The sequence below is a fragment of the Aethalodelphis obliquidens genome, unplaced genomic scaffold (assembly GCF_003676395.1).
Source record: "Aethalodelphis obliquidens isolate GAN/ISIS:26980383/991018 unplaced genomic scaffold, ASM367639v1 scaffold13, whole genome shotgun sequence".
NCBI classification, from domain to species: Eukaryota; Metazoa; Chordata; class Mammalia; order Artiodactyla; family Delphinidae; genus Aethalodelphis; species Aethalodelphis obliquidens.
In genome coordinates, this window is record NW_020837957.1 from 29085604 (window position 1) to 29100710 (window position 15107).

The 15107-nt window shown below is 50.8% G+C and overlaps 1 protein-coding gene across 3 annotated transcripts in view; it reads right to left on the reverse strand.

The window, feature by feature from the left end:
- Positions 1-15107, reverse strand: part of BCAR3 (BCAR3 adaptor protein, NSP family member) — a 117028-nt gene that overhangs the window by 20499 nt on the left and 81422 nt on the right. For 2 of the 3 annotated variants that reach the window (XM_027114365.1, XM_027114366.1), the window contains 4 exons: positions 8940-9068; positions 6056-6498; positions 2745-2848; positions 981-1633 (listed from right to left, as the gene is read on the reverse strand). In XM_027114365.1, coding sequence (XP_026970166.1) covers positions 981-1633; positions 2745-2848; positions 6056-6498; positions 8940-9068 — 1329 coding nt within the window. Of the gene's footprint in view, positions 1-980; positions 1634-2744; positions 2849-3682; positions 4120-6055; positions 6499-8939; positions 9069-15107 lie in introns of those variants that run through there. The other variant, XM_027114367.1, reaches the window with a different exon arrangement.

A 15107-nucleotide genomic window follows, 5' to 3' on the forward strand; every position in this document is an offset into this window, starting at 1 on the left:
AAACATAGTCATGACATGTTGTTCGATGGAAGACAAAAAGGGTTTGGAATGGTATATATAGACCTGTGCCATTTCTGTGGTAAACAAATAGATATGCATGTAATTATTATTTACATGTACCTATTTGCAGAATAAATGTTAACAATAGTAATCACCAAGAAGCTGGATTTTGTGTGACTTTTATTTTTTCTTTTCTCTTAATCTGTATTGTATAATTTTTCTAAAATTGTATCTTATAATTGTATTTTATAATTTTTCTGAATTGAGAAAGTAACTTTAAAAATGTTTATCCTGGGGCTTCCCTGGTGGCGTAGTGGTTGAGAGTCCGCCTGCCGATGCAGGGGACACGGGTTCGTGCCCTGGTCCGGGAAGATCCCACATGCCGCAGAGCGGCTGGGCCCGTGAGCCATGGCCTCTGAGCCTGCGCGTCTGGAGCCTGTGCTCCGCAACGGGAGAGGCCACAACAGTGGGAGGCCCGTGTACCGCAAAAAAAAAAAAAAAAAGAAGTTTATCCTAAAGACCATTTTTGTAACAATAGAACAAATATATAATGTACATATGTAGCATGTACAATGAAAATAAAAACAACCAAGGCTCTGCTACTCCAGAAACTACATTTTCATCTACAATCTACTCTTCTTTGGACTTGACTTCACCAGTTCTGATGGAGTTGAGGCTGTGGGAGAACTTGAAAATCTACGCCAGCTGGGAGAAGGACACAGCAGGGGTGGGAGAGGGAAGGCACGGCCCTGGGTAGCAGCCTGTGTCCCTCTGTCTCAGGTGAATTGTACAAGCTTCCTGCCTGGGCAAGGGTTGTCCCGGCCTGTAGTCCCCACCCCTTAAATAAATCCCCACACCCAGGTTATCATCTGAGTTTTCCTGTGAGCAAAGCAGTCACAAGGTAAGGCAAAATGAGGCCCAGATAGATCCCCCTTCCAAACATTCGGAAGTCTGACCAAACCCACCCGCCGGGCACCTACCTTGCAGTCCATGCTCAGCATGTGCTGGGCGATGACCTTGGGGTCGTTGTTGGTGAACAGTTCTTTCGCACGCTTCAGCATCGCGGTTTCCAGGGGCTTGTTCTCAGGAGGAAGGAGCTTCGACTCAAGGTCGTTGGGCTTGAAGGAGGAGGCAGTCTCCAGGAGGGGTGTCACGAATGTACCCTCGTCCTCCTGCCCCTTGTCCCTCTGGGTCGGCAGCGGCTCCCAAGGCTTTGCCCCATCATCGTCATCAAGGATCAAGTAGCTGGTGTCAGAGTTCCGGGCAGCCGGCCCGCCGTTCTGCTTGGCGGTCAGCAGGTCCACGTAGCTGTCCTGGGCACAGAAGGGCGGCCGTGCTGCCCCATCGCAGCCTGTGGCCAAGGCTGGGTTCAGTTCGCAGTAGTTGGCCTCCGAGTTGAGCCAGGTGGACGGAGACCGGGGAGCCTTGAGCATGGGTGCTTTGCAGGGCTTGGGGGGCGGCTTGGGGCATAGCTGGCTGTCTGAGCCCCTCAGCGCCCCCCCTGCCCTAGCGTCCGAGGAGACCCTCCGAACCACTGCTGGGCTCAGGGTGGGCTCGCTGCCTGTCCTAAAAACCGGTGAGTTTGGGCAGGGTCTTGTGCCCACACCTGGGGACTGAGGGGGCAGCTTACCACCTGTGGAGGATAAGAGAGGGTCAGAAAAAGCTCAGCTGTGCGAAGAACATGAAACGGACAAAACTAGAGTGACAGCTCCTGGCCCTCAATTCAGGCCCTAGGATTTTGATTTTCACCCACAAAAGATAAGTCAGTATGACCACCGCAGGCCCGATCTAGAGCAGTCTAGAGCATGTCAAGGGCTAAGATGGCCCCACCCCACTTCTGGGGGAATTCTAAATCCCAGCGACCACCGACAGCTGGGCAGCAATGTCATTTTATGGTCACAGAAGGTTAGTACAGGCAGAACAGGGAACTACATTGAGCTTGGAGGGCAGTGAATAATCTAACCTTGCCCTAAAAAACACAAGTCTCTAGCCACATAGCATAAAGCGGCGGGGGGGGGGCCCTGATTCACTCTCAAAGCCAGGGTGGATCCCAGCCAGCTTTAAGAAAGAGACAGAGACACACGGGGAAGGGAGAAAAAGACACTGAGATAACCCACATCCAAGCGGTTTACAAAGGGGCAGCAGGAAAATCAACTTGTGGTTCCCCAAGGAAGGTCAGTTACAAAAATAATGAAAAACAATCCCGTCACCTATTAAGATAATTGCTTACTTGATTTCCCCACATTCCATACCATCTCACTCTTCTGGTTGTGGCAGGAGAATGGAGAGGAAGAGGGGTCTCTACCAGGAGCCCCAGGACTGACCCACTCACCATCTGCCCAGGGAGGAGACTAAGGGGGAGGTGCATTCGTTATGAAGACCACCAGTTAGCAACTGGGCTTAGAATCAGGAAACCTGGGTTCAAATGCTGGCTTCACCACTTACTAGACAGAAGAATCTAGGCAGATCACTTAATATCTGCGCCTCAGTTTTCTCAGCCACAAAGACGATAACCATGCCCACCTTGAAGGCTTGTTATGAGGCTTAAAAGCTAGCGCCCATAAAGCATCCAGCTCAGTGATTTGCATCTGGATATAGTTCTACAAACCCCTCATCCTACAGCCTGCAGACATGGAGTCTTCTGTCATTCCCAAATTAGGTGACCAGATGGGGCAGGGGAAGCAGCCTGAAGGAAGTCAGGGAAACACTGTCACCCTCTCCCTCCCAATTTCCCAAAGACCTACCAATTGGCAGGTAACTTTCCGACTGGTGGGCTTTGAGGGACAAGGCTCTTCTGTCCTGCATGTGATCCAGGCAGGCTGGCTGGCTACCACTCTTCTCTCTATTTCTGAAGCAAAAGACAAGTGGGGCAGGAACATGTCATTAAATCGTAAAACCTTTAGGCAACGTCATGGAAAGTTTAAAAAAAAAAAAAAAGATTGCTCAGAATGAGAGTGCTCCCGCACAGCCTAAGAGTAAAGGAATGTCTGGTGGAGGGTGGAAATTACTGATGGAGGCGATTAGTATGTGACTCTGCCCTGGGCTCCGACCCTGTCTCCCCAGGACCAATCCAGTTAGGTCCTAGGCTGCCTCCTCTGAGCCTTTCCATCCTGTTGAGCAGATCAGGGTAAAGGTTTCAAGATACTCTCAGGAAAATCTGATGAACTGGAATGTGTACTTTTAACGGTGCCTAAAATTACTTACAGACCCAGAAGGAAAGACTTGTGTAACTAACATGCATTCTCCACCGGGCCTCACAGTGCCACGGTTAGGAAGGAAGCTGTGGGGCAGTTTCCATTTCAGTGCAAATCTCAGCGTCCTCCAGATAACCTGCCGGGTTGCCCGAGGAGTCTGTCCTACGCATCTAGGAGGATCCCACAGCCAGCCTCCTCGGGACGAGTTGGGAAAAGGGACTTGGCGGGGTCACCAAGCAGCGGCTGCGAGGCACGGAGCACAGCCGCACAGGGAAAGGTGGAACGAAACAACAAGATCAGCTAGCATTCCTCTGTCCCTTGCCAGTCCAGACTGGGAATTTCTCTAATTAGCACCAAAGAACAGAATTTCTCTTTTGCTAAGACAGAAAGCACTGCACCAGCCAAGTCGTAATGAACTTTAATCGGCCTCCCCCTCTCCAACGTCCCCGACAAGCTTATGTTACAGACATCGCCAAGTTCTTTCCTACCTTTGCAAGCACCAAAGAAATAAAACAAAACAAACCACCCCAAACTTCCAGCAACAGAGAAATTCCAGCAACCCCTCAGAGATAAAGCAGGGCAGAGGGCAAATTCCAAAAGGCAGTAGCTTCAGCGAGGCGATATTTAAGCAGTGATCACCGCCAGCGGTCGGACACCAGGGCCCCATCACCGGTCCGGAATGCAACCTGGCAGAGCGCACGCCTATGCCGGCGGCGGGTAGCCAACCAGCAGGCCCGACGTCAGGGAAGGTGTGGAGCCGCTGACGCGGAGGGGCAGGGCTTCGGGGCATCTTCCGTGCTGAGCCCACGCCACCCCTACCATTAGGCGTCTCTGAGCCTGCAACCTGTGCCAATGGGTGACAAGGCTTAGGGAGCTCTGCTCTCAAAGGGCAATCCGAAGAGTGGCTCTGTTAGGTTTGTATCGTCGACTTAGTGACTTTCTCAGCCTTTCTTTTATTTCTTATCTTTAAAAAAAAAAAAAAAATCTGTATTTTAAATCCAGGCTGCTGAGGGCTGACCAGGCGGCCTTCCTCCCCAGCACCGTTCCTGGCAGGGGTTCTGTGGGTCATCCTGGCTCTGTTCACGACACTGACTGCCTGCTCACCAGTTCAGCAGCCAACCCCCGCCCACCACCAAAGAAACAGGAGAGGCCCCCTTTTAATATTTTAAGGGATCTCACTTCCGATCTTATTACCATGAAAAGGAGAGTTTCTAAATGTCAGCTCTTGCCTCCTTCCCTGCAACTGCCCTGAGTCCTGCATTCTCCTGCTCTCCAGAAGACAATAATAACTAGGATTATGAACGCTCACCCAGCACTTTCTATGGGCCGGCACTGTTCGAAGCACTTTGCAGATCTTAAACCATTTAACCCTCAAAAGCCCCACCTTTCCAAAACACGGAGGCCCAAGGCAGGTAAGTAGCTTGTCCAGGGTTGACCAGGTCAGGGGTGGACCAGCGTTGGAGGGCAGGCGGCAGGGTCCACCGCCAGACACTGACTAACATCTACCAGAGCTTCCTAGTCGCACACAGACGTCATTCGTATTACCCAGAGTCCTGTATTTTGCTTCTGAATTTTTGCAGTCTAGAGATTACAGTTCATGACATTTCCTCCTGGCCCAGAAAGAAAACCAGTGAGTGGAAGAAAATGTGTTGTGCAAGCTTGGACGCCAGGGAGCCGGAGAAGGGGACCCGTGTAACTGAGGGGCCGGGACCCTCCCATGCCTGCCTCTTGCCTGCTTTCCTGTCCTGACAGCTAGATAATAGGCACAAGGCCTCCTCTCTCCATGAGAGACAGGTCCTGTATTAACACAGGGTGCACCACTCATAGTCGACAGCGGGGCGCCTCAGCGCGGCCTCCGCTTCTCTGAACTCTTCTCCCCGAGATCCCCCGAGGGTCAGAATGCAGCCCCCGGGCTCTTGACGTCTCCTGTCTTAGGAATCTTGTCTGTTCCGACCTAGACAACCACCCTTTCCCTTTGGACCAAGGCTTCATCTAAGCCTTCAGGCCTAACTTCCCTCCTGAACCCCAGAACTGTTGCTGGACACTGGTCCTCAGCAAGCCCACAGTCGCATCTCAGATGGAACAATTGGTTTTTCCTCCGAAGTCCACGCTCTCCGGTCCCTCCCGCGGTATCTGACTTGCCCTTCTCCACCTTCCCCTCATGCAGAAGAGGCTGGGGAAGGCTGGTTCTGAGTCTCCTGACCCTCGCCCTACCCCACCCGCACAGCCTGACCCTCCGCGGCTCACTAGCTGCTATCCCTGCCCTCCCCTCCTCACTCCTCTCGCACAGCGCTGTCCCGTCCAATTCTTAGGACATCCCGTTCCCCACATTGAGTCTCTGAGGCTCCTCCAATCCCCTAGCCTGGCATTAAGATCTCCTCGATCTGGTGGGGGTCAGTCACCTCCCTAAACCTCCCCCTGCCAGCCCCCTGCACAGCTGCACCCTGTGTTCCAGCTCCACCAGTTTCCTCACTCCAAGCAACACTCGCCCCCTTTCTAACTCTACTCTTCTGCTCATGCTGAGCCCCCTCCCTCCCTGGGAATACCCTTCCCTTTGCAGCATCTATCCACATTTTCCCGAGCCTTCAGACTAGCCGGAATCCTTACCTCCTTCGCTGGGAGGTCTCTCCCAGTCAGCCGTCCCCTTCCTCAGCAACTGCATCATTTATTTTTTGGCACCAACTCAATTGGGAACTAATCACGCACTGCCTTGTGACAGTTATTCCAATGACACTTGACATTCTTCTTAACGTCGTTCATGGTTCTTCTGCTCCTGGGGGAGCACGCCCGCCTAGCTAAGCCTGGTCCCAGCCAGAGGGTCCCCCACACTCCCAACACCGACCCAGGAGGCCCTGACCCACCTGAGGAGGTTGCCCCTGGGCAAGCTCTGCTCTCGGGCCTGGGGGCTGCCCATGGTGAGGCTCAGCCTCTTGGCCACGTCCGGCCTTCCCTCGACGAGGCTGCCCTCCTGGGCCTGGCCGGGGGAGGTGCCGTACTGCTCCTCCAGGCACCGCAGGGGCACCGTCCTGTTGATGGGCTGGAAGATGATGGCTCCGCTCTGCTGGGAGATGGGCCGCCGGTTGCCCACATAGCAGCGCACCAGGCCGGGGATGGAGTCGAAGCTCTCCATCTCAAACTGGTACTGCACTCGGCTGTAGGCCTCACTGAGCCGCAGGACCGTCCGGCGGATCTTGAAGTGCTGAGGGAGGTTCTTCCACTGGCAGGTCAGGACAAAGTTTCCGGGGCTGGACAGAGAATCACGAACCAGGAAGTCACCGTCTCGCTGCACGAGGTTTTCTGACACCTTTGGGACAAAACGGTGCGTGAGGAGTAGGCAAGGCAAGCTTAGCTGCGCTGCTCCCCACTTCTTTGGGCCAACAGAGGACAATGCTATTATGTCTCTTCTTCCTCAGTCGGCTCTTTGTCAAATGCCAAATTCTTAGAAGACCCACTAATTCATTTAAGAGCTATTTGCTGATCACCTACTATGTGCCAAGTACTACTGTAGGCACTGCGTTTACAGCAGTGAATGAAGCCGACGAGAGTCCCTGCTGCCTCAGAGCTTCTGTTTTTAGTGGACAGCTTCTATTTTAGTGAGGACAAACAAGCAACAGGTACGGTATGTCAGATGTTGTCAAGTTAAGGAAGAAGTAAATCAGGATGAGGGCTGTCCTCTTAAATACTGTGGTTAGGAGGGTATCACGAGAAGATGATATTTATGCAGACCTGAAGGATATGAAGTGATGGAAAATACATAAGAAAATTTGTGTCTGGTGGGTCTGATTCTCCCCCTTCCCCCAACAATTGGAGGAGGGTGTTTGTTGTCATCTACGAGTCACCCTCAGAGCCCTCTCCTAAGACACCCCTCTCCAGGCCTGGTCGATGGGGGAGGAGGGTCCACATGTAGGTGGAGTCCAGGCACTGTGGAATCGACCCTTGAGTGTGGTTCTGGGCACACCGATTACTCTGGAGGGCCTGGAACAAAGAGGGCCAGGTCTCTCATCTCACAATGTTATTGGGAAGATTATGTACCTGCATACATACTATATGCAAAGCACTAGTACAGTGCCTGGAACATAGCAGATGCTAAAAAAATCACTAGCTATAATGACGCTGATGTTTATAATAAAAGGAGAATTTATACTGTGTTGTAGTATGGTTGTTCCTGTAACTAACCTGCCTGGGTTTGCATTCCGGCTCGTCTGGGTGACAAGTTACATGGACAAGTTACACTCAGTTTACATCATCTGTAAAACGGGGATAATATCACCTACAGGATAGCTATAAAGGTTTAAAGGACTAGAGTGTTGGCTATAACTATCGTTATTATTGTCACAGTCTTTAGTTATACAATCGGGAGTGATGTATAGCTGAACATTTACACTCATGGCAAACGGGAAACAAATTTTATGATCACGATAAGGAGAATGATGGTGGTGACAGACATCAGATTTATAAACTTTGATAAGTTTTCTAGGACATGCCAACATTTGATCAGCTAGCTTAGAATAGTATGTTACCATGGTTACCTTAAAATTGCATCTTAGCCTTAAAAATGTTTTCACACAGAAATTCCATTTCTTGGAATTGAGCCTGAGGAAATAATCATAGTCATGAACATAGTAGTTATCTTCAAGGATGTTGGGGAGAGTGCCCAATACAGAATGCAGAAAGCATACAGTGGACACAGACAATGGAGACTGGTGTTGGAGAACATTTCAGAGCAGGAGAAAATTCCCAGGAAATATCATTAAGGGAAGAAAGTGGGCTGCAAAGTTATATGCAGCATGAGCTCATACTTGATTTGGAAAAGTCTGGCAGGATTTATATCGAAATGTTCATAGTGGTTATCTCCAGAAGGGAGAATTACAGGTAAGAGTTTAATTTTCTTCTTTTTACTCTATTTTCTACAATCGATTTTACACTAAAAGAAGGAAAAAAAAAAACAAAGTTAGAATCAGGATTATTTCTTTGATGGTGCTGAGAAAGCTGCTACGTTAAAAAAAACATCCACAACACGATGCCCTTCCCTCACCCTCAGCCACCCCTTTCCTGTCATGTTGTCCTGCGTGACTGGTCAGATCAGGTTACAGTAAAAACCCAAGAGAAACTCTATACCTCAATTCCGCACTTATTCTATTTTTCAGTTTCTATACTATTAAATACAAAAACATCATTCATGGCTATGGCCCAAAGGACTATCACACAAAGTACATGCTGGCCATGAGACTGTGGTCGCTGGTATGATTCCTCTTCTTTCCCACCCCCCCGGGCCAGGGGCCGGGGAGGGGAGGGATGGAGAGTGGATAAGTGCCAGCCCCACTAGGGCATAGGCGGCCTTGTCGCTCTGGGTCACCCGCCCTGATGATACCCCCTCTTCACCTGAAATTAAACCACTGCCTTGAGAAGGAAGCAGGCTCCACAGGGTATGAGGCTGCAGGCAGTCGGCCAAGAGTTCAATTATCTGAACCACAGCCCAGCCTGATATTCCCCAGGTATCACCCTGCGCGGCTGCCTCCTGCCTGCGCCTTGTTTACAGAACCACAGAACAGCTGCTCTCCCTTCATCCACTCACCGGCCACGGGGAAACGTACTTTGGATTCCTGACCTTAGCTCTTCTCAAGGTCTCCTTAGAGACGCGCCTACGTTAAGTCACCACAGGCCACCCTGTAGTAGTGCGCTCTGGCTGAACCGGGGCTTGCGCCTGGTAGCCTTGGGCGTGTGACCCTGCGCGGGGGCGGGTACCTGTCGGGGGATGCAGCCGTGGTACCAGGCATGGCTGCGCAAGTCCTCGCTGCTCAGCAGCAGCTCCTCTTCCAGCTCCTTCTTCAGCCTCTCCTGGGTCCTGTCCATGACGTGCCTCTCCTTGGAGAACTGCAACACAGGGTCACCAGTGATCTCCCAGCCTGCTGGGGCCACGAGCCCAGGCCAGCCGGCTGGAGACGCCAGCCTTGCGGTCGGCTGCTTTGCTAATCAAACCAGTATATGCCCAAAGCCCTGGTCAGGTAGAGGAACCTGGATAATGATTACAACTAGCTGTGAACTTTCATTTCTCTGGCTGGAGAGAGCGTGGAGTAAAATTTTCACCTGCACTCGGGGACTATGATAGGAGAGTAAGCCAAGCCGTTCCTTTTATCAGTCTACTCGGGTAGCAGCTGAAAACATGGGGAGCAGGGCAGGGGGCGCCAGGGAGAGATGTGCCAGGCCACCCAGAGAGCTTCCTCATTCTCCTTCAGAGCCGTCCTAACACAGAGCTGGGAAGGACAGAGTCCCAGCCGGCCCATGGTCCCAGGCCTGCAGGACAGTGCTGCCCAAAGTGCAGTCCCAGGGCTGTCGTGATGGCTCTGAAATCTTTGCTACTGGCAAACTCCAGTTCAGGACCGAGTTTGCCTTTAGAAATGTTTAGAGCAATTGGACAGAGTAGTGTCTCTTGAATCTACTAACAGAAGTCTGAGTGTGTATTTTGTATGTGACTTTAATTTCATTTTTCTGCTATTTCATTTTTTACGACAGATTGGAAAAGGAAACTTAAATCAAAACAAAGAACTGGCTCTTCACCTCAAGTAGTTTGAGAATCACTGAATCTAGGTCACTGCACAGCGGCCGGGACAGGAGTTCTGGGTGGGTAACACTTGTTCCGGGTTTAATTTAGAACCCACGCCCACTTACAACATGTGAACTGAACTTGGACACCTGCCTGGTTCCCAGCAAAACCGGGCTCAGAGACTGTGGCTGAAGGTTATATGAGCAGGAAAAGGCTGTGCCCTTGTGTTTTCTCAACTTCCCCAGCTGGGCCTCAAAGGCCTGTAGGAATCACAAAACTATCCTCATCACACTGCCCTGCACCTTAGCAAGGAAAGAGCCCCCCAGACCTCCTCCACTCAAGAAGAAGAAAAAGACCTGGGCTTTTATAGCTGGATTCTGATCCTCAGCCCACGAGGGCACTGGCCGCAGAATGACTCCCGGGCTGTTTTCAAGGTGGGGCTCTGGCTTACTAATTATTTACTTCTCCCTCCACCTCTTCCCCACCACTCTTCTCACAGTGCAGGACCCCCCCCGGAGTGTTTGACAGATGAGCTGAATTCCTATCAAAGAGATACTGATGTTGGCTGCCCACAGCGCCCGCAGGCATTATTAGCATTGATGTTTGACACTGTCGGCTTCGATCATTAATTATGTACAGGTACATCTGAAGACATTCTGAGTGCAGAATGTAGATTGTCAACCAGGCCGCATCTGCTATTTGTGTATTGTCTGTCTTGCCTCCTGCTAGGTAACAAGCTTCCCGAGACCAGAAGCCCATCTGCCTTCTCCCCTGCTGCCTTCGGGCAATGCCTGAACACAATGGTTACTGCGTACTCACTGAATGAACAAATAACCCAATGTCTATGACTTTTCTCAGTTATGGAGGTTCTCCTGTTTCCTCTCAAATTATTTGAAGCCCTGGTTTAACCAGGCGGGTTGCCACACAGCTAAAGGATGACTGACATTCCTCAGTCTTTCTCTCTTATAGGGAGATGTGGCCACGTGGCTAAGTTTTGGCCAAGGAAGGGTAAACTGCCACGTTGGTGGGACTTCCAAGCTGAGATGTGATGGCCGGAGCTGCAAAACCATCCTGGATAATGAGGAAGAGGCCAAACCAGAGGAATAGGCAAGCAGAAGGCCTGAACGAGCCCAGGTCCCTCCCAAGGGTGAGGCCAACACCCGGCCCTGGACTGCCGGCCTCCAGGTCTTCCATGTGATCTTTTAGCTTTTTTAAGCCTGTTATTTTGGGTGTTCCTGTCACTGGCAGCTGAGCTAAATCCTAACCGATACTGTGACCCTGGCCCCTCTTCAGCCACCCTGACAGTCTGGACACCTAGCCTACATCCCTTGTGCCGAGCCCTGGGTCCACTTCTTCTTGGTCCGAGCTCTGAAAATGCAGCAACCAGCTGTGTAACCCTCCACTGAAACTGTGTTCGCCCAGACCCCGAAAGCTATCCCCGTACTCTCCTCGCTCCCTGATAGCCAACACCCAGGCCACGTCCCATCCTCCACCCCCTCTCTCTTTCTCGGCATCTCATAAACATCAAAGGTCTTCTGTAGCATTTTATATGGGACAATCTTTTACTTCAGGTTTTGAGATAATATTGTTTTGCACTTGTTACCAAAAAAAAAAAAAAAAAAATATCAGTTCTCATTACTTCTGTCCTAACTCCTTAGAGGAAAGTCCACAATTACTGTTCTCTCCCCCCTGCAGACTCGGGAGCTGGGGCACTCTAGGGAAGTACCTAGAGAAGAGAGAAAATATCCGTAAGACTGACCCTCTCACACAATCTGGGACAGAAGACCAGACTTCAGAAAATATGCCCTCAAGCTCCTGCATAATTTGTGAAAAGTTAGGGAGTTCCACAGTTGTCCAGACTTGTATTTTAAACGGGAAGAAGAGAAGGGAAAGGGAGGGAGATGAAGAGGGAGGGGGGGAGGGGGAGGGGCTTCATTTCAAGCCAGTGAGGGCTGGTTCTACTGCATTAAAAGGAGCCAAGGGGGCCGCTGGGAGCTTCTGCGTTTACAGATGATGTGGGCAATGTCTCCCAAACAACTGAAGAGGCAATTCAGAAGTCACCCACATATGGTCACTCTCATGATTAAAAAGTGGTTATTTGGGAGAGGATGCCTTCTAGAACTTTCACTCATTGTTTTAATCACATATATTAACGCAACTTTTATTTTCCCCAGGTGCCTATTTTATGACAGCTCCACCTTGCTGACTCTGATTTTGCCGCTGTAGGTAGGTACTTTGATGTGCTGTCAACCCCGTGGTTGGTGAGGGATGACCATATAAGAAAGCAGTTTACACTGAATGGAAGTGCAGCACTCACTGACCTTTGGACCTTATGTTCTTCAACTGCCAGAGAAAGCAAGAAAACAATTACAAATAATCGATCTCTCAAACAAATGCTATAAATATTACTAATGACCACTTATAGTAACACAACGTTTTCTTCAAGCTCAAATTCTCTAACTATTTGCTCCTAAATTTGAACTTCATTCCTGCAAGATAAGTCTGATTCTTTGTTTCTCCAGCCTCTTATCTTGAGGGGAGGAGGGGGCAGCGAGGGGAGGCCAGAGATGGAATAGGGTTTCATTGCACCAGCACGGGCCCTGGCCATCCTGAGCTCCACCACACACAGCAGCTGGGGCACAACCTCCGGAGGAAGGGAAGCTGCTAGGCTTTGGATCAAGAACATTCTGCCACAAGTCTTGCCAGGTTCATTCCGGGGACCAAATCCACCCACAGCCACCATAAGAGAAGGATGCAGGCTGGACACGTATCTTCTACTCCAAGTCTTGCCTGCGTCTGATCCATCAGAGATTTGAGAGCAGTCCTTTTTTTGGGGGGGGAGGTGTAAAAAAATGTGCTATGTATGTAAATTAAGTAATAAGTATACCTTGAGCAGGAAAGAAAGGAAAGAAGAAAGGGAGGGAGGGATGGAGGCAGGGCTTAGTAACTACTGTGTCACGGTTACCCACTCACATGGCTCCACTTCTAAAACTTCTTCCAGTCCCAGTCATTGGCTCTGGGGTCTGAGACGAGAGGTAGGTAAACGGATAACTACAGCAAATGAGGGGATGGATGAGGCCCACAACTGTCCAACCGAATTGAAGTTTAGCCAGAAAGTTCATAAATTACTATCATTGTTGCTTTTCATGGAAATCTGAGTCTAGCTACTACTTTCCTACTGCCAGCATTTTCACAACCCTGACGTCAACGGATGTGATAGCACGGTGTTTAAGAGCTCAGGCCAGCCTGCCCCCTCCATCCATAGGCCACTGTGCCACTCACCAGCTGTGTGGCTCTGGGCAAGTGACTTTCCCTCTCTGTAGAGCTCCTGGTCTGCAAAATGGGGATAATAACATATGACGACAGGTTAATAGGGATGAAATGGATCGATATCCATAAAGCGCTTATGACATACCGTGGTACACAGACTGCGCGAACTGTTCACTGTTTTTATAGGCCTATATCAGAATGCCATTCACCTGGTGAAATAAAATGAACAGTTTACGTCTGAGGTGTTTAAGGTCTGATGCACAGGCGTGGTGGGTGGGTCAGTATTTGGGAGGAAAGCAGTTCAGGAAAGCAGCCTGGTACTTGTTTAAGTGCCCACTGGCTACCTCAATCCTCTTCAGGAGCCCGCTGTCCACCTGCCCCAGGCCCTCTGGTCTGGTTACACAGCCAGGACCAGTCCTAGCTTGCTGAGGCCGCCTCCGAAAATCACTCTAATCTGGAAGGAACATCTCTGGAGCCCCACACCGCAGGCAAGTCTGGTCTTGACAGGCTGGAATAGCTGGAGCCCAGGAGATGGTTGGAAAACACATTCTGGAGGCACAGAGCCAGCTCCACCGACGTGCTGGGAACCTCGATTAACAAGGAAACCCACATTTCAACAGTTCTCTGAGGAAGAAAAAGCTGTCCCAGCCCAGGGAGGAATGGAGCTCAGGGTCTCCTCTCGCGACGGCTGTGTGAGGTGCGATCCTGCATTTCAAATCAGGCACGACAATGGGACCCAGACCCTCCGGAGGTTTGTGTTCCTAAGTCCGGGGGATGAGGGACGCGTGCTCACCACCATCGGTGGGAAAGCCCCAGAGCCGCTGTGGGAGACCATTGAGAGGATTAGGAAAAGATGGCATCTGCATTGTAACTCATATTTTATTCTCTCCCTGTGTGGAAGGAAAGCTTCCCAGTTCCCACAGAATTTTAAATTGTGCAAATCACCAAGAAAGACCACATCCCCAGGCTGGGAGCTGTGTATGGAAAGGAAAAGACTGCAGAGGCACCATCTTGGGGCCAACAACAATGGTGACCAAGCAGTTTGCCAACCCTCAGGCTGCTGGCGGGTGATGACAGGCTGCGTCCCTACCCTCAGGAGGGCACATTCTCCTAAAAGCCCACACAGGGAATAGTTTAACACATCCGTGAGCTCTGGAGACAGAATGCTGGGATCTCATCCCTGCCCCTACAGCTCCTTAGCCTGGGCAAGTTACGCCACCTCTTTTATCCTTTGGTTTTCCCATGTCAAAAAGGCCCCATATGGGGGGGGTGGGTAGGAAGGAGAAGACGGGGTATCAGGGTTGGCCCTTGAGGATAAAACTTGAGAACAGTAAGGGTGCTTTGGGCATGTGAGCTAAGAGCAGGTGGGCCTGGTCAGATAAAGGTGCTGTCTGAGGAGGAGAGGACTAGAGCAGGCGGAGCCTCTCCCCCTAACACCCCAAGCACCCGTTTTCTCTCCCCAGGAGAGCTCCATCTTTTCTCTAAGTATGTGGTTCAAACCTACCTCCCTGGACATTGCTGGCTGGCCTGGCTAAGTCCCTGACCCAAGCTGGCCTCACCAAATTTCTTCCTGGGATCTTTCTAAGGGAACTGAGTGAAGGACACCCTACCTGCTTGTGAAAACGTCATGAGACTGGAAGAACGGAGGTTGCTTCACCTTATGTTGACCCGACTGGGCTGAGAGAATGAAGTCACTGTGCAAAGAGAAGAGAAGGAGGAGGTGGAAGGGTCCGAGCGGCACACACATCCCTAACCCCAGCTGATCATGTTAACTGGCAAACTCCCCTGATACCTCAGTTAGTTTGTGCTGGACTCCTGTCACTTGTGACCAGAGAAGTCCTGACCCAGAAAGGCAGAGATCAGACAGATCAGACAGAGGGGCACTGTAGACTGAGAGGTTAGACCTTCACACTCCAGACGCTGAAGGCCATTGACACTTTCTGCCCGGGAAGGCAACAGATACAAAAAAAAGATGTTTTTGGACGGATCAATGTGGCTGCGGTGAGCAGAAGGGACTGGATGGGGCTGGGGTTAGCGGCACGAGGCCAGTTCAGAGTCTTTTGAAATGTGCTGATGATGCCCAAATCCCCAGCTCCAGC